General features: G+C 35.4%; 1 protein-coding gene across 10 annotated transcripts in view; it reads right to left on the bottom strand.

Moving 5' to 3' along the window:
- The window catches only part of myo1b (myosin IB), a 194,257-nt gene that overhangs the window by 18,548 nt on the left and 156,210 nt on the right, over positions 1–19,499 (bottom strand). For 3 of the 10 annotated variants that reach the window (XM_030125371.1, XM_030125372.1, XM_030125374.1), the window contains 2 exons: positions 19,118–19,204; positions 6,707–6,793 (listed from right to left, as the gene is read on the bottom strand). The exons of 4 other annotated variants lie outside the window; for them this stretch is intronic. In XM_030125371.1, the coding sequence (XP_029981231.1) occupies positions 6,707–6,793; positions 19,118–19,204 (174 nt within the window). The remainder of the gene's footprint in view (positions 1–6,706; positions 6,794–19,117; positions 19,205–19,499) is intronic. 3 more of the 10 variants (XM_030125373.1, XM_030125377.1, XM_030125380.1) reach the window with 1 other exon arrangement.

Here is a 19,499-nt window from a genome sequence, read left to right as displayed (position 1 = left end):
TGTTTCATGTGGTCTGATGATGAAGTGTTTACCTGTTGAAGGCTGTTAAAGTGTGGAATGGGCTACCCACCAATATGAAAACGTGCTCAGTTTACAAGTGTTTTCATAACGCTAGAAGAAAAAAAAGGCTCTGAAGTAACCAGCGCTGCCAACACTAGTCGCTTTTCCATCGGATATCTGCGCAAAACTTTACCGATATTTACTAAATGTCGAAAAAACAGAAGTGCGTAATGTCGGTTTTTCCATTAAATCACAAATGCGATGATTTGTTTATTTATTATTGTGAGATGACACGAGAAGTCATTCCACAAACATTTACGTAAATATGGTGTTGATTCAGAGATATATTCATTATTACCTCCACCAGGAGGTATTGTGATCACTTTGCTTTGTCTGTTTGTGTGTTTGTTTGTTAGCAAGATAACTCAAAAAGTTATGGATGGATTTTCATGAAATTTTCAGGAAATGTTGATACTGGCACAAGGAAGAAATGACTAAATTTTGGTGGTGATCGGGGGGGTGCAGATCTGCAGATCTTGGCGGAGGTCTGCGCTCTCCGAGTGCTTTTCTTGTTATTATATATTACCCCTCTAGCTCGTACTAATTTTAAAAAATGATTGGGTTTCCTGGTGTGTCCACACATACCGACACGTTTCTTCTTCTTCTTTGCTTGTTGTAACATCTATCAACATCCATTTTTTTTAATTCACCTGACTCTAGTTGCAAAAAAAAAGGTTTTTCCATTTGATATATCATTTGCGCTACACCTGAAAAACCACCTGTTGCCAGCGCAAAAACTTTTAACCGAAAAATGAGACTTTTGGTGAAATTGTTGTTTTTCTGTTAGGTCATTTTTTTATGCGCAAGTTATATTTGCGCAATTTGAGGGTCAGTGGAAAAGCGACTAATAATATGTATTCTAGTGGCAATGGCAAAGATTTCTGTCTGGTTGAACAAAGCAAATATCGTACTTAACTCTGTACACATGCATCTTGTTCTTTGCAGCTGATGCCAGTACACACTGTCAGTACAGTACAGTAATGAACGCGTAAATAAATCTGAATCACTGAACATCAAACTCAAAGCAACTAATCTGTACATTATATTAACGTCAAAATAACTGCAAAGCATCCAGGTCAGAGCCTTTTTTTATCCTTTGAGGTTATGAATTTGCTCTTTAACAGTTGGGAAAATGCCCTGTTGACCTCCATCTCCAATCCTGAGGAAATATAAAGTGTCAATAAAGAGCACAGTTACCTCTGCCACCCACTGTTCTGCAATGGGTGCATCATTTACTTTTCTATTTAAAGTTGGAAAAGATTAAGTTTTCCGTTCATGGACAAATTAATTTGTTTGATCACCAATGGAATCCTTTTTTCTCTACTGTCAAACAAGAGTGTCCTGCTGTCTTTTATGTCCTTTTCATGGAGAAATGTGTTGTTAGTTTACATTATATTAACTCTGAATCAGCCCTGAGCATTGGGAAGAGGAGTTGATAATGTTATTTATCTTCTTGTTTTTTTTTTTTTGTTGTGTTTTTGTTCCCTCTTCTTTTGGGGTTTAATAGGTTTGTAAGTTTGTTGTATAATTTTTTTTTTTTTTATATTGTGTCTGTGTGGTTCCTTATGTATAAGTACATGTTTATGATTATGTATAATTTAACCCTTTCATGCACCCTTTCATTAAAAATAATTATTTATTGATTGATTTTTTTAATAAGATAAGAAATCCTTTATTTGTCCCACAATGGGGAAATTCCAGTGTTGCAACACTCATTATAGGACAGTGCAGAAAAAGTTCACACAGAAGGTTTTAAAAAATAAATAAAGATGTGCATGCATTAAAAATATGTACAATATGGATACAGATAAATATAAGTGTCCGTTTTGTGTATTGCAAATGGGATTCTTGCACCAGGTTAAAAGTGTTCATTGTAGAGTCTAAATGGATTCTAATGGAATGTCCTTTGTAATGGACAGTATTTTTTAAGTAAAACTGTCAAAGTTTTGTCCCCTACAGCGGACACAATGCATTACTGGGTCTTAGGAGGATATGCAAAAAAAAAAAAAAACAGAAAAAAAAAAAAATTGTTTCAGAAAGCTGTTAATAACAGTCTAGTAACAATTAGCAACTGATTTCCACTCAAACTTGTTGGTGCAGATCAGGTTTATCTAGAACAGTACAGTTACAGTAATGGTCTGAATGTCAGTGTATTATTATGGGATGGTGCATAAGTGTCCACTGTGTTGGCTGATGTGGAACTAAAACAACAAACCCATGAATATACAAGAGAACAGCTGGAGAAGAACTGTCCACTGGAGTGACCACCGTGCATGAAAGGGTTAAAATAATTTTAAAAATAATTTAAAAATACATAAAGCGTCTGGTTTGATATGTTCCTCTGTGCACAGGAGCCATGTTTGCACTGATAAGAGCGCTGCACACTCGAGGCCTTCTGTCAACCGGCTTCATGACGTATGTTGCTGAAAGTCAAACAGCGGTGCTCGTTCCCAGAGTACTTAGCGGCTGCTCTTTCTTCACTCAGCAGTAAAACAGGTCTGTGGGAGCGCTACATCACTCTGCTTCATCATCAAACGGCCCTTAGATACCCCAGAGGTGGATTCAGGTCAATGTCCTGGAGAAAAACAAATGATGGCTCTAGCGGGGCTGACAACAGATGGGATGGCACGTCACTGTGTGGTGACAGCTGAGACCATCCACACCCGCAGATCCAACACAAGCCACGGAGCATTGGTTCTTCTCCGATTCAACTGAGAATCCGCAATCGGAAAATGAAAAAATGACCGGTTATTTCATTATTCAAGTACAAATCAAACATTAAAAATCGAGTTGTTTTTCATACTTTCGATTGTACGCACAAATTAAAAATTGGAAATAAGCAAATGGACCGGTCAGTGTATCTTTTGATACTTGGATTTTCTTTTTGGAAACAAAAGAAAAACTAATGGTTAATTGATTTTTGTTTTAAAATAGAAGAATTAAAATTGAATTTCAAGGTGTTTTTCTTTTTCAGTGTCAAAACAGATAAACTAAATTTAAAAAAACAAATTGACTTTCATTTTCTCCTTCTAATAACTAAAAAGAAAGTAACTACCTGACAGAAAAGGAAAAATGGACCAAAAACGGGATGTTTTTTTCATTCATTCATTTCTGGACATTGTAGACACGCTCCCTCCATGGATGTCTACAAACTCCAGCTTTCGTAAGAACTGGAAGATTGGTACAAATCCATCGTTCATTCTCTGTGGCTTTGGCATTAGCGCTCTGTCCTTAAAAATGACAACATCCGGTCTCAGAAAATAAAAAAAAAAAAAACAGCCATTTTTGGTAAATATTTTTCACTGCTGTCAGGCAGTAACTTTGGTTTTTTTCCCCCCGTCAGTCCCTGGTCAGACCCAGACCGTTAACGTACCCCCCCCCCCCTAACACGGTGACAGACCGTTCTGTGCAGACTCTGATCAGACGGACCGGAGTTCTGCGATCTGGACACCTGACACTAACAAGGTTGGTCTGGTTCTTACTGTGGCCCGGTTCCACTCCGCTGGTCCCTGGTCAGACCCAGCCTGTTATGCCCCCCCACCCCCTCCAGACCACCAGAGGGGGTACACAGGAAAAGTTACTGAGCATTTTTTCCAGAGTCAAAAGTATTTTCCTCAAAAAGAGTAAATTTGGCTGTATATTGAGTTTGAAGAACTCTAGCCAAAGAGGAACTTTTATTCTTTTTAGGGAAGGACCAAATGTTATCTGAGTCAAATTTTATTCAATTTAAGTACATTTTACTCAGGCAACTTTCCTGTGTACAAACGAGTGCACCGTTTACACCCCTCATCAACATCCTTTTTTTTTTTTTTTTTTTTTGTTGTTTTAAATCACGTGACTAGTTGCACAAAAAGGTCTTTCCATTGCAGTTTTACGCCTGAAAAACAACCTCTTGCCAGTGCAAAAACTTGTCATCAAACAGAAAGAGTTTTGGCAAAATTGTTGTTTTTCAATTTGGCAAATTTTTATGTGCAAGTTATATTTGTGCAGTTTGAGGGTCAATGGAAAAGCGACTCCTTTCTACTTGATATAATGCTCTTTCATGTCTGATCTTTGTGCTTTAAAGTCATGACTGAGTGTTGTTTCTGGTTCCTAGTAGAACTGTTCTTAAACTTTTCTGGTTTAGTTTCACTTCTTTATGTTTTTGCTAGTTTGTTTGCATTTTTCTTGTTCCTATCTTGAACGCTGGGTATCTTAATTTGTCATGTCGGACAGGGTTTAACATAAGCGCTGTGCTTCTGCCGGTGCCTTTTCAGTCACTAACCTGTTGGTAACGTCTGGAGTGTTGACAGTGGTTCTATTATGTATTGACTGAGAAAAGAATTTCATCATCATCATCAAAATAAACAGTTTTTTTTCTATTTTCTTCCAGTTGAAAAGCATTCCAGGCGACTACATCTGTACACATACCGCCAAGAGTATGCGAAGCTGTTATCAAGACAAACAGCGACTATTTGAAAGCAGCAGTTTGGTTTTTGCATAGTTATGTCATAGTTTAGACTGGCTTCGGTGTGAAATAATCCAAACAACAGAAAAACCACAGAGTGAGAAGGTGTGTCCGAGCTCTGAGAGGCTGTTAGACGGTTACATGGTGACGCTAATGCTCCGGCGTTCAGAGAAGAACACGGCATTTATCAGCTCTGAAGAACTTCTGCAAGGAAAACAGACATGGTGTTTGTTTAATGGAGGGAAGAAAAGAAAAAAAAGTCATTCAGGCTGAGGTGCAGACATCACGTCAAAGGATCCAAACAGTTCAATGTAAAAAAAAAAAAAAAAAAAAAAAAAAAAGATTAAAAAAAAAAGAAAAAAGAAAGCACAGCAATGCAAAAAGAAAGCATGCACTAACTAGGTGAGAAGGAAGTAGTCATGCAGGGAAAGCGTGCAGCGTTAATGCATGAACCTGGTGGAGGAAGTGCAAAGCAAACGCAACCTGGAGGAGACTTTTCTGGATGGATTATACAGCATATGGACAAAAGTATGTGGACACGTTGAATTCAGGTGGTTCTGTTCTAACAGGGGTCTGGGATACAAAACGATAAGGACTAATGTCAGAATATAGTTTTATATTATGGGATAAATATTATTGCATTGGTTCGTTTGGTTTAAATTGCTATCTTTGCTTCCAAAATGCTTCAGAGATTGTCTATGATTTTAAATGTTCTACCTCGAACTTTATAAAATATTTTCTAGATGTTGTGTTCCTGCTGACACAGCTGAAAAAGTCTGTCGATATAAACAGTTCATTGTAAAGTCACAAAATGCAAGTATTAATATTTTACTAAAAAAAATAAATAAAATTTGCAAATATGAACAAAGAATGAACAAGGTATTGAAAAGATGAATAAATCCACAACAAAAATGAAGGAAACAATTAAAAATGAACAAATGCGAACAAAAAAATGAACATTTATTTATTATCAATATTATATCATATTATGTATATTATATATATATTATTATCATATTATTATCAATTTACAAGTCTGAACAAAAAATGAACAAAAAACCATAAAATAATGTGAAAATGAACTAATAGAAAAAATTACAAAAAATGGCAAAATAATGAAAAAATGAAAAAAATACCAGCAATGAACAAAAAATTTGAAAAATAATGTAAAAAAAAAAAAAAAAAAGAAGAAGAAATGTGAAACAAAAAATGAACAATGAACTAAATAATGTAAAAATGAACAAATGTGAAAAAAAAAAAAAAAAAAGAACAAAATAATGAACAAATTCCAACAAAAAAATGAACAAAATAATGAAAAGAATGAACAAGTCTGTACAAAAAATGAACCAAAAAACTAAAAATAATCTAAAAATGAAGCAATGGAACAGAAAATTTACAAAAATGAATGAAAAAACAAAAAAATACCAACAACAATGAAGACAAAAATTTGCAAAATAATATAAAAAAAGACCAAATGTGGACAAAAAATTGAAGATGTGAAGAAAGTAGATGGTTAGTTTGTGGTGCAAGACTAAATCCTGGAGGATTCTGTTGGGTTTCTGTAAATTGGCTTAAAATTTGATTTGATTAGATCTATCTCCCCTTTATGTGAAGCACTTTGTAACATGTTGTTTTAAAAAGTGCTATATAAATAAAGCTTTACTTAATTATTATTATCTACAGTAGGAGCACAAAAAACATTTTAGAAATTTAGAGCTAGAACATTTAAAATCATAGTCATGGATTAAAAAAAAATAAAATCAATACTGAGAAACATTAAGTCCAAACCATCTCTGATTCCTTTTAGAAGCAAACATAATTTAACCCAAACTAACAAATACACTGATATTTATCCCATAATATAAAACTATATTCAGACATTAGTCATTATTGTTTTGTATCCCAGATTCCTGTTAGAAAAGAAACACCTGAATCCAACGTGTCCACATACTTTTGTCCATATAGTGGATGTGTCAGACTGTTGGGTCCGTACTACTACCTGTATTACCTGTATTACCCAGAATACACCAGGCTGTCATTAGTGTGTGTGTGTGTGTGTGTGAATGACATGTTGAAAATGGATGGAGCATACTGATGGATATGTTTAAGGGTGGGGGTGGTGGTGGTGGGGGGGGGTCGATGGAGGCGGTCAGTCACAGAACCACTTCAATGCCAGTCGTCCACAGGTTTCCCAAATACCTTGGTGCCCTGCCAGCCCGCCCAAATGACCGACACGGCGTGTTTATTCCTGGCCTCCTCCTTCAGCTGACGCAGCTCTCGTCTGGCCTGATGAAAACGGTGGCAGTAGCGGAGGGAGGGGGGAGGGGGGGGTTAATTTCAACGGAGGTCAGAGATGCTTAGCAGGTGTGGAAAAAGCATTAACAACAGGGAACAGAGACCACAGACAACGGAGAAACACTCAAACGACGGGCTAACGGCAGCGTTCAGACCACCAGCAGGGATGCACATGTTTGAAATATACTGTTAATAAGAAGAAAGAGCAGAAATGGAACCGTTTATGGCAGGGGGGGGTCAAACTCGTTTTCTTTCAGGGGCCATATTCAGCCCAGTTTGACCTCCAGCGGGCCGGACCAGTCAAATAATAGTGTAACAGCCTATAAATAATGACAACTCCAAATTTTTTAGTGCAAAAAATTACATTAAATGATGAAACTATTTCAATCCAAAACAAAAAAGATGTGAATAACTGAAAAAAAACCCTGAAATTTCTGAAGAAAAATAAGTACAATTTGATTAATATTATGCCTCAACTTATGATTTCTACATGTGCATTACAGATCAGATCTACCAAGACACAAAACAGGCAGAAGATTGTTAAAATTACACTTAATTTTCTTTAGACATTTCAGGTTGTTCATATTTGGTCAGATTATTGACATTTTATTGTTAAAGGATATCACAATTTAATGTTCTTTGCAATAAATCAAAGAGAAAAAACTGGTGTTGCCATTATTTAGAGGCATAATGTCATATTATTTTTCTCACATTAAACCAATAAGAAAATTTGGAGTCATTATTTTTAGGTTATTATGCTATTGTTTTTGAGTTTGATGCCCTTGACTGTTAATATCTTCAGGGTAATTTTTGCATTTTGTAAATTCATCTCGCGGGCCAAACTTGAACTTTTGGCGGGCCGGTTTTGGCCCCCGGGCCGCATGTTTGACACCTGTGGTTTATGGGGTCTGTTCTCGGAAAACCACAACTCTATGATTTCCTATTCTGTGCTAAAACTGTACACCACTATGGTCTGATTTGATCATTTTAGAATTGTATTGTCATTTTATTTTATTTTATTTTATTTATTCTTTCTATTTACCTAGAAAATCCTCAGATTTATGGTCATTACTTCTAGGTTTGTATTTTCTGTTTGTGTGGATTTGTATTTTTCTGCCAGGATTGGGCTAATGTGATTTCTTTGTTCATTTGCTAGAAAAATAAAGGGAAAAAAAAAAAATAAATAAAAAATCTGTTACTAGGAATTGTGGGACAGTCTAACTTACTGACCTGTGTGGTAACTTCCAAATTCATTTTTCTCTACATTTAACCTTACCTAAGTGATTTTTCAGCTATTTTTGATTTTTTTGTTTTTCCATTATTTATTTATTATATTATCCTCTTTTCGGATTATGAAAAGAAGCAGAGGCATAACTTTTTTAGCAGTTCTGAATGTTTTACACCAATCACCAAAAGAATTTTTCTCTCTATTTAATCTTTCTTAAGTGATTTATAACCATTTATTATAACATTGTCTTCTGCATTTTTCAAATTTTTTAAATTTTTTACTGCAGCAAATCATGTATTTTCCTATATTTCATTTTCTATATTTAATCTAGGTGTTCATGAAGACTAAAATATAGTGTTACTAAGAATTGTGGGACAGTCTAATTTACACTTGTCTCAATACCATGTCCACTTCTGACCTGTGTCCCTTTAACCCTTAAAGACCTAGAATGAGTTCTGTGGTAAATTCCATATTATTTTTTTCCTCTACATTTAACCTTTCCAAAGAGATTTTTCATTGGTTTTGGATTTTTTTCATCTTTTATTATAATATTATCCTCTTTTTGGATTATGAAAAGAAGCAGAGACATAACTTTTTTAGCAGTTCTGAATGTTTTACACCATTTTTTTTTTTTTTTTTTTAATCTTTTAGTCTACATTACTCTTGCATCATTAACACGTTTATCAAACTGATCCTGAACCCATACGGACCCAGAGCTACTTTTGTGCCAGTGCCAAAATGAGTTTTTCTCTCTATTTAATCTTTAAGTGATGTATAACCATTTAATATAATATTATCTTCTGTGTTTTTTATTTTTCACTGTAAATCATGTATTTTCTGTTGGGTTTCTGTAAATTTGATTTGATTTGATTTGATAAAGCACTTTGTGACTCTGTCTGTGAAAAGTGCTCTATAAATAAAATGTACTTACTAAATTTACTTATTTTCCTATATTTAATTTTCTATATTTAAGCTAGTGTAGCGCCCCTTTGCTCTTCATTGCTTTGACAGGGGTAGCTAACCTGGGTCCTTGTTAAATATGTAATCTCTTACAATATTAACAATTATTTAAACTGTGGTTCTACTTTATTTTTTATACTATTTTTAGTGAAATGTAAGTTAATATACTTTTTTAAAGCATTTACCCTTTAAATGAAATCTTTTATAAACACTGTATGCACTTTAAATCTTCCATCTAAAATGCAAAAACATACACACACAATTTATAAAAAATATATTCAACTATTTACTTACATTCATATTCAATTAACAAACCAAAAATCATTGTTTTCACAATTAAATGGGTTTTTTTTTCAATAACCAGCAACAATAACTTCAATAATAAACTCAAGCGTTCACTGTTCCAGGCGTGTACGTGGCTGGGGTACGCTGCAGCCTAAAACCTAATGGCCTCTTCACTAGATATTCATGAACGCTTAGATATGTTATTACTGGGAATTGTGGGACAGTCTAATTTACACTTGTCTCAATACTATGGCCACTTTTAACACTTAAAGACCTAGAACGATTTTTATGGTAACTTCCAAATTCATTTTTCTCTACGCTTAACCTTTGCTAAGTGATTTACCATCAGTTATTATAATATTATTCTCTGTTTTTGCATTTTTCAGTCAAAACCAGGTGTATTTCTAAATTTAATTCACTGATCACGTAGACGTTCATAAAAACTCAGGGTAAATTCAAAGGTTAATATCCAAAAACAGAGCCTCCAGAAATCAGAAAATGATCAGAGGATTGGTGTGAATGTAAATGGGCTCAAAGTTTCAGAAGATGATAGGGTTTCCACGGTAACTACAGAGCCTCTGAACGTCCAAATGGGTCATATGTGACGACCATGAAAAGATGAAGAACTGTATTTTACACCAATTATTGACACGGATTGATAGGATTATTGGATCGACAGGGATTAAACAGTTCAGATCAGTAGATGCTTTCAGTCTTTGTGGGTTAAACATGCGCTCTCTGTCTGTGATGTAATCATCTCAAACGTACACAAACAGCTTGTACTGAATATACTGAACTGTCAGAAGCAGACAGCGTAATGTTCGGCTTCTGTTTTCAGTTGAACAGTGTGACAGCTCTAACAGTCGGCTGTAAAAACTACAGTAAATCTAAAATTCGGCTCTGCGCTTCTTGACAGCTCTGTGCTAAATTTTCAGCTGCGTACTAGTACGACTAAACTCCTGCCGACACTTTTCATTTGCAGAACAGTTAGACCGACAGTAATGTGTGAGACTTCCACCAGGAATCGACTGGAGCTCGAATCCTGATCCGTCAAACTCCTGCAAGTAGGAAATTCATGTTTTATGTCCACACTCTGATGTCTGACTAGGGATGGGAATCGTTAAGAATGTAACGATTCCGATTCCATTAACGATTTTGCTTATCGATCCGATTCCTTATCGATTCTTTTATCGATTCTCATTGGGTGAGGGAATAAAAGAGTACAAACGGGCGTGTTTGTATTAACTGTCTTTTATATTTCCATCTGCACAGAAAATAGAACATATACAGTATGAACAAATAATATTAACAGATGACGCCGGGCCCGGTTCGGGGGGGGGGGGGGGTGCAGTGAAAGTGAAACTCCAGACTCTTTAATAATTCCTCTATTGCCGCATTTCTACTACGTGGAACCGGTTCGACTCGGCTCGGCTCGTCTCCTGTTGTTGTGCACCTCATTTCCTTTCCCTTCTTTACTTCGGAAACTTGTATTTGAGGAGTTATGACGTTTGTTGCCCGAACCAGAATCGGCCTGGCGTTCACTCTGCCGCTACATTCACAAGCGTCGTTAAGTAACGAATCAAATACTTGACATTCCTGTAAATGATTCACATTCTGTGGACAAATGTTTGAGAATATTGTTGGGATTCCACCTTTAGAAGACATGGAAGCTTTGACAGTGTTCCAGTGGACCTGGTGTGGTCTGTATGGACCTGGTGTGGTCTGTTTGGACCTGGTGTGGTCTGTTTGGACCTGGTGTGGTCTGTTTGGACCTGCTGTGGTCTGTTTGGACCTGGTGTGGTCTGTATGGACCTGCTATGGTCTGTATGGACCTGGTGTGGTCTGTTTGGACCTGGTGTAGTCTGTTTGGACCTGGTGTGGTCTGTATGGACCTGGTGTTGTCTGTATGGACCTGCTGTGGTCTGTTTGGACCTGCTGTGGTCTGTTTGGACCTGGTGTGGTCTGTTTGGACCTGCTGTGGTCTGTTTGGACCTGGTGTGGTCTGTTTGGACCTGCTGTGGTCTGTTTGGACCTGGTGTGGTCTGTTTGGACCTGGTGTGGTCTGTTTGGACCTGCTGTGGTCTGTTTGGACCTGGTGTGGTCTGTTTGGACCTGCTGTGGTCTGTTTGGACCTGCTGTGGTCTGTTTGGACCTGCTGTGGTCTGTTTGGACCTGGTGTGGTCTGTTTGGACCTGCTGTGGTCTGTTTGGACCTGGTGTGGTCTGTTTGGACCTGCTGTGGTCTGTTTGGACCTGCTGTGGTCTGTTTGGACCGTTTCTGCCTCAACGTCATGTTGGCTACATTCTGACCAAAACAATGCAGCGTACGTGTGACGTCATCGCACATGCACAACGAAGGCAGAATCGTTAAGCAGGCAGGCAAACGATTCCAAGGAATCAAGCTACTGGGAACTGGTTCTCAAAAAGAACCGGTTCTCGATTCCCATCCCTATGTCTGACGCACACATTTTACAGCCAAAGCAGAAACAGGAACTTTTGGTCTGGTCTGTTTTTTTGTGAATGATATGAAAGTTAACATTAAAAGTCTATTTGAACATGTCTTTCTAACCGGATCATGACTTTTCACCCATGTTAAGCCCACAAACTGTTACCCCTTTTTTTTTTTTTTTTTTTCATGTATATATTTATGTGCAGCGTGGCGCCTAACCCAACTGTTTTTCTTCTCCTTTTTGTATTTTTTCTGAAAACACAATAACAATTATTTTAAATATAACAGTCTATTTGGATGCTTCTCTGAAACTGGGTTTATTTTAGTATCTTGGACTTTTCCATCTTTTTCGACCCAATAATTAAAGGTAAATGTAGACAGATTTCCCCCCAGGATGGACCTAATGATGACCTCAGAGAAATGCAAAAAAAAAAAAAAAATTATCCTCTTGCTATGAGCCATCCCATAATTAATGAATTTTTAATCAAATATTGGGTCCAAAAATAGGACCCAAATTATTTAACCCTTAAAGACCCAAACATCCACTGGCAAACAAAACCATCTACTGATCTAAACTGTTTAATTCCTGTTGATCCATTAAGCCTATCAATACATGTCAATAATTGGTGTAAAATACAGTTCTTCATCTTTTCATGGTCATCAGATATGACCATATCTGGACGTTCAGAGGCTCCGTAGTTACCGTGGAAACACCGTCATCTTCTACAACATTGATTCCCCAGTAAAACCCATGGAGCTGGATCAATGACAGTGGATGGACACACCGGGTTTATGTTCAGTTAATGACAGATTTTGCTGAAAAAGTCACTTTTTCTTCAGTTTTCTCTGATTCTAATATAATAACCTTCAACTTTATTCTGAGCTTTAATGCACATCTACATGATCAGTGAATAGAGGAAATACTCTGAAAAAACACAAAATAAAGGCGATAATATGACCATAAATGGTGATAAATCACTTAAAAAAGGTTAAATAGAGAAAACTTCATTTGAAATTGCCATAAAAGTAACACTGAGTCTTTATGGGTTCAAACATGTTCTAAAATGACATTTCTTATTCTTGTTTTTCTCTGTTTCTGATATAATAACCCTCAACTTTAATCTGAATGTTTATGAACATCTACATGATCAGTGTATTAAATATAGGAAAATAATGTTTTACACTGAAAAAATTCAAACTAAAGCGGATAATATTACAATAAAGAGTGATAAACCACTGAAGGACGGTTAAAGATGGAGAAAAATTCATTTGTAACTGACACAAATGTCACACTGGGTCCTTATGGGTTCATATTCTACTGGTGTTTGTTAATAATGTTGCACTGATTGGACTGCACACACAATGACAACAAAGGCTATTCTATTTTATTCTATTCTACTTTATTTTATTCTACTCTATTTTATATTGTTTTATTGTACTAAATTTTATTCTTTTCTATTCTTTTTATTTTTTTTCCTAATCTACTCTATTTTATTCTATTCAATTCTGTTTTATTCTATTCTATTTTATTCTTTTCTATTCTATTTTATATTATTTTATTCTATTCTATGTTATTCTACTCTATTCTATTCTATTTTCTATTATTTTATTCTATTCTATTTTATGTTATTTTATTCTATTCTATTTTAATCTACTCTATTCTATTTTATTCTATTCTATTTTATTCTTTTCTATTCTATTTTAATTTTTCTAATCTACTCTATTTTATTCTATTCGATTCTGTTTTATTCTATTCTATTTTATTCTTTTCTGTTCTATCTTATTTTATTTCACTATATTGTATTCTATTTTATTCTACTCTATTCTATCCCATTTTGTTTTATTCTATTCTATTCTATTCTATTCTATTCTATTCTATTCTATTGTCTATATTTCAGTCTGCAGAGTTCTTTTTTTCCTGTATTTGTGCATCATTTTGCTGCTGAACACTGAACACAACAGCAGCTACGTGTTAAAACATACGGTGAATGTGTTTAAACAGTGGACGTGTTATAAACGAGCAAACCAAAGATAAAACGTCAATAAAAAACGCTCATGTTTACACAGGACAAAGTTCACACGCTGCCCATTTTTAACTCCACGTATGAGTCAGAAGGAAGTTACCAACCTCGAAGTAAAATACAGATTACTAACAAGTAAAAAGGGATTTCAGAAATGATAAGACTGTTGGGTGACGTCAAAGGCGTCACAGATGGACCGCCCACTACTGTTTGATTCAGAACTTTGGAACCAGACCAGTTTCAGACAAATGGTCCACATAATTTGTAAAGGTCTTAAATCTCATCTTAAAACAGAGGGAAAAATTTTGTTTACAATATTTTTAAATGAAAAATATCAAAAACTACTGCGTCACGGATTATTTAGATTTTCCTTATTGTTTATATCTTATTTATTATTATTTCACACTGTTTTATTAAATAATGGTTATTTGAAGCATCCTAACAGCACTTTTTACTGTCTGAGAGAAGTAAAGTTTAGTTCCTTTGGAAACTAGGAGAATTATAAACATTTTGTGACATAGCATTAGATCCTGTTGTGATCAAATAAAAATGTGTTTAGTATTTGTACAGATTTCTGGTGTAATTCAATTCTTCCAGGAAATAGTCTTTAAAAAACAAAAACAAAAACAAACAAAACTGCCTTTTTAACAGCATCATGATATATCGTATCATTTTAATTCGTTATTATTGTCAGTATCTAGGGGTGCTAGAAAATATCGGCTCTGCAATATATCGTGATATTTCATTTCATAATACTATATCGATATTAAAAAGTACTGTATTGATATTTGTAGGTATTTATTCAAATGCAGATATGGCGGATTTTCATTTTCATTTTTGGTTTTCTTTATTGTTTATATCTTATTTATTATTATTTAACACTGTTTTATTAAATAATGGTTATTTGAAGCATCCTAACAGCACTTTTTACTGTCTTAGAGAAGTAGATTTTAATTCCTTTGGAAACTAGGAGAATTAGAAACATTTTGTGATATAACATTAGATCCTATTCTGATCAAATAAAAATGTGTTTAGTATTTGTACAGATTTCTGGTGTAATTCAGTTCTTCCAGGAAATAATCTTAAAAAAAAAAAAATTGCCTTTTTAACAGCAACATAATGTATCGTATCGCTTTAACTCATCATTATTGTCAGTCTCTAGGGCTGTTAGAAAATACTGGTTCTGCGATATATCGTGATATTTCATTTCACCATACTGTATTGACATTAAAAATTAAAAATGTATCAATATTTTTAGATATTTTTTCAAATGCAGATATGGCGGATTTTCATTTTTTATTTTTCTTTATTGTTTATATCTTATCTAATATTATTTAAAACTATTTTATTAAATAATGGTTATTTGAAGCAACTTAACAGCACTTTTTCCTGTCAGAGGCAGATGGTAGTTCCTTTGGAAACTAGGACGATTATAAATATTAGATCCTGTTGTGATCAAATAAAAATGTGTTTAGTATTTGTGCAGATTTCTGGTGTAATTCAATTCTTCCAGGAAATAATCATTTAAAAAAAAGAAACAAACCAAAAATTGCCTTTTTAACAGTATCATGATATATTGTATTGTGATCCTAATATTGTGATTTGTATCGTATCTTCAGATTCTTGCCGATACACATCCAGATTAGTCTCTACAGCTTTACTTTAGCACAGCTGACGTCTATCATTCTTTTCACTTTTACTGCTGTCGGACTCCAGCTGTGTCGAACTTTAAAGGTAAACGATGGAAAACTTGTCGCTTGCGTTCGCAGACAGATGCCTCCTCTTCATTCACTTAACAATGCAGAGACAGCAGTGGTCGAGCGAGCAATAGACCGAATTGGAGAGAGAGATGACGGCGAGGGGAAAAAAAAAAAAAAAAAAGAAGCTGTGAATGGAAATATATTTGTTCTTTTCAGACTTTTTTTTTCACAGCGGTTTTATTGTTAAAACACAAACACAAGCCCACGACACAGCACAACCCAAATGCAAATGTTCTAGAGGAGACGTGGAGGTGTGGATGTGTGGGTTTGTTCACACTTTTGTGTCTCAGACGATGGATGGACACACTATGGAGGCACAGACGCTTTGTTTTTAGACCGTTCTGCTTTTGCACAACTCTGTTATTGGCTCCCTGCCTGACGACTGATGCTCACAAATGTCCTGAACGCAGCAAAACAAACAGAAAACACAGACTCCAGGCAGAGGGGGGGGGTCTCTGAGGGTAAATATGAAACCACACACCCACTATTGTCTTTGGGGGGAATGTTCGGCCTTTAAACGATGATGATAAATGATGGAAATGAAGGACGTGTGTGAAATTCCATAAGTACATCATACATTTCTAAGACGAGCCACATATTGTTAGCCTTATAGCGTACATACACTATATGGACAAAAGTATTGGGACACGTTGAATTCAGGTGTTTCAATAATATCAAATGTGATAATATAGATTTATATTGGGATAAATATCATATTAATTATTAATATTTAAGTTTATATGTTAAATCAGGGGTTCCTAAAGTGGGGTACCTGTACTCCCAGGAGTAGTTGGTAGAAGCAAAGGGGGTACTTGAAATTTTTTTGGAAAAATACATTAAATAAGTCATCATGTACTGAAAAGAAAAGAAAAAAAAAAAAGAGAATTAAATAAATAAACAAACAAATAAATACATTGCGTTTATTCATTTATTTTTTTCAACTTATCTTGTCCAAAAATAATGACAATTAATGCTGAAATATAAAGCACAATAAATACATTCATATAATAGTTTTATTGTCAATCATCTTGTTTCAGCTTTGGTAACATTTGAAGAACATTTATATTTTATACTATTCAAAATGAGTTTATTTGAGTAGATAAGGAATTATTTTTTTGTTGATGAAAGGTTTGTTTGTTAATTAATGGCCAATTACTTTATTTTTCTTATCAATAAAAGAGGTCACTTTTCAGTTAATATTTTACACAAAATTTACTTTAAAAATGTGTTAGTTTTTATATATTACAGTTAAACATATGTTGTTTGTGTAAAGAGTTTTGAAAATATAAACAGACACCTTTGGCACAGGAACATATTTGGCCTATGTTTTTTTTTTTTTTTTTTTCAATCAGTATTATTATTATTAATAGTCCAAGCATGAAAAACATTTTAGAAATTTAGAACATTTAAAATCAAAGTTATAAAAAAGCAAAAGCAATGTTGAGAGAAATTAAGTAAAATCTGAGGCATTTTGGAAGCAAAGATAACAATTTAAACCAAACTAACCAATATTTATCCCATAATATACAACTATATTCTGACATTAGACATTATTGTTTTGTATCTCAGACCCCTGTTAGAAAAGAAACACCTGGATTCAACATGTCCACATACTTTTGTCCATGTAGGGTATGACTTAGACAATTACGCTAATGAGGCTAACGATACGTGACCTTTGCACGGCTCCACACAAACACATATAATCAGCATAAAACAGCTGTAAAACTGAAAACAGGACAAACAGTGGGACAGACTCATCAGGCCGACGGACGACAAAGGGACGGCTAGTCTATGAGGACAGTTCACACCAGGGGTCTCAAACATGTGGCCCGGGGGCCAAATGCGGCCCCCCAAAGGTTCCAACCCAGCCCCTGGGATGAATTTACAAAGTGTAAAAATTCCACAGTCAAGGCTGTGGAACTCATTTTAGTTCCAGTTCCACATACAGAGCAATATGATCTCCAGTCAAATAATAACAGCAGAAGAACCAACAAAAAAGAATGACTGCAGATTTACTTCTTGGTTTGATGTGAAAAAAAAAAAATTGTATTTCATTGTCTGTAAATAATGACAACTTCAAACTTTTGTCTTTGTTTCAGTGCAAAAAATAACACTAAGTTATGAAAATATTCACATTTACAAACTATCCTGTAACAATAAAATGTGAATAACCTGAACAAATATGAACAACCTGAAATGTTTAAAGAAAATTAAGCACAATTTTAGCAATTTCCTGCCTGTCACTAAGTGTCTAGTGTCTTTGTAGTTGTAGTTGAGGCACAATATTGTTACAATTGCACTTTAATTGCACTTTCATGTCTTTTTTGTTTGGATAGTTTATAAAAGTAAGTACCATAAATTCCAGACTATAGACCACACCTGAATATAAGCCGCAGACCCTAATTTTAGAAAGAAAATCAATTTTGTACACGTATAAGCCGCACTGGTTTATAAGCCGCGGGTGTCCACCAGTGGTGATTTCTCATAGACTGCACGAGAAGCCTGGCTTCCCCTATCATTACCAAAATTAAATGGTTAAATCTGTTCGGTTGTGTTGACATTTCATTGACTACACATGTGTTAAAACACGTGCATCTCACAGACGAGTTGGTTCAGAATCAGCTTTATCACAAATCATCAGACTCCATGTTGTTCACTTCTCATCCATTCCCGTTGCGCTGTTTCCTCATACGATCTGTGGTCAGTGCATTTCCTGTTGAAGCCTGGCTTCTATGGGAGTCTATGGGACCGAGTGGAACCTGTTTTTCATTGCCTCAAAACTGGACGGTAATTGGATAAAGGTTTTCTTTGAGTTCAAATGAAATTCTTCCCTGTATGTAAATGGGTCTGATATGTGTGAGCTTGCTGTCATATCTATAGGCTGATTCGTTGTTAATATGATGATTAAAAAACAAAAGACAAAAAACGAGGCAATAAAAGGACAGTAATAAAAGCACATTTTCTCTTTCTTTTTTTTTTGTCGGTGGACTTATCGGGGTTTCCTTTGGATTCGTGCCGATACGGGATTGACTTGCTTTTGCACCGGCTGTGGATTCACGGACTTAAAATGACTTGAAAGACACTTGAAAGTGAACAAATTTTTGTTTTTCGTTAGAGTAGAACTTTTAATTTATTTTTAAAATATAAAGATTAAAAACAAGTAATTATGTCTGTTGTAATATCATATTCATTTAACATTACGCACGACGTGCATTAATTCTGAGATGCTTTAAATTTATGATTGATTCCCTGGGGTGTATCAGGCAATAAGGTAAAATATAAGCCACGTCGGAGTATAAGCCGCAGTGTTTAAAGCGTGGGAAAAAAGTAGCGGCTTATAGTCCGGAATTTACGGTATTTTCATAATTTAATGGGGTTTTTCGCACTAAAACAAAGACAAAAATTTGCAGTTATTATTTACAGGTTATTCTCTTCTTATTTTACTGGTTCGGTCCACTGGAGATCAAATCAGGCTGAATGTGGAACCTGAAAGAAAATGAGTTTGAGAGCCCTGGTTTCCACAGTGGAATGGGATGGGTCCAGACGGGACATGACCAACAGGTGGGGTGTGGGGGGGTGTGGGGGGACAACAACACGCTACGACTGAAAGTACCTTGGTTCCCTGCCAGAAAGCCCAAATTACTGTCACAGCATGTTTATTCTTCGCTTCTTGTTTAAGACGTCTCAGCTCCGTCCGAGCCTGGTAGGAGGCGGTGGGCGTTAGGTGAGGAGGTTGAAGACGTGAGAAAGGGAAAGAATAAAGAAACAGACAGGGGGAGAGAGAGAAAAAAGAGAGAAGTGGCAGTGGTGTGATCAGCATAAAGAAGTAAGATTAAAAAGGAAAACAGCAGCAGCAATCACATAAGCACAGCCCCCCCCCCTCTGATAACTGTGGAGTCATGAGGAGGAGCAGGAGCGCCGGATCAGGTGGAAAACAGTGTTTAAGGAAGTACGGTTAAGGGTTCCAGAACAGGCTTTAAGAGGAAGAACAAAAG

This window comes from Sphaeramia orbicularis, chromosome 21, assembly GCF_902148855.1.
Source record: "Sphaeramia orbicularis chromosome 21, fSphaOr1.1, whole genome shotgun sequence".
NCBI lineage: Eukaryota > Metazoa > Chordata > Actinopteri > Kurtiformes > Apogonidae > Sphaeramia > Sphaeramia orbicularis.
The sequence above is the reverse complement of the archived record's forward strand: the minus strand, read 5'-3'. Positions and strand labels throughout refer to the sequence as shown.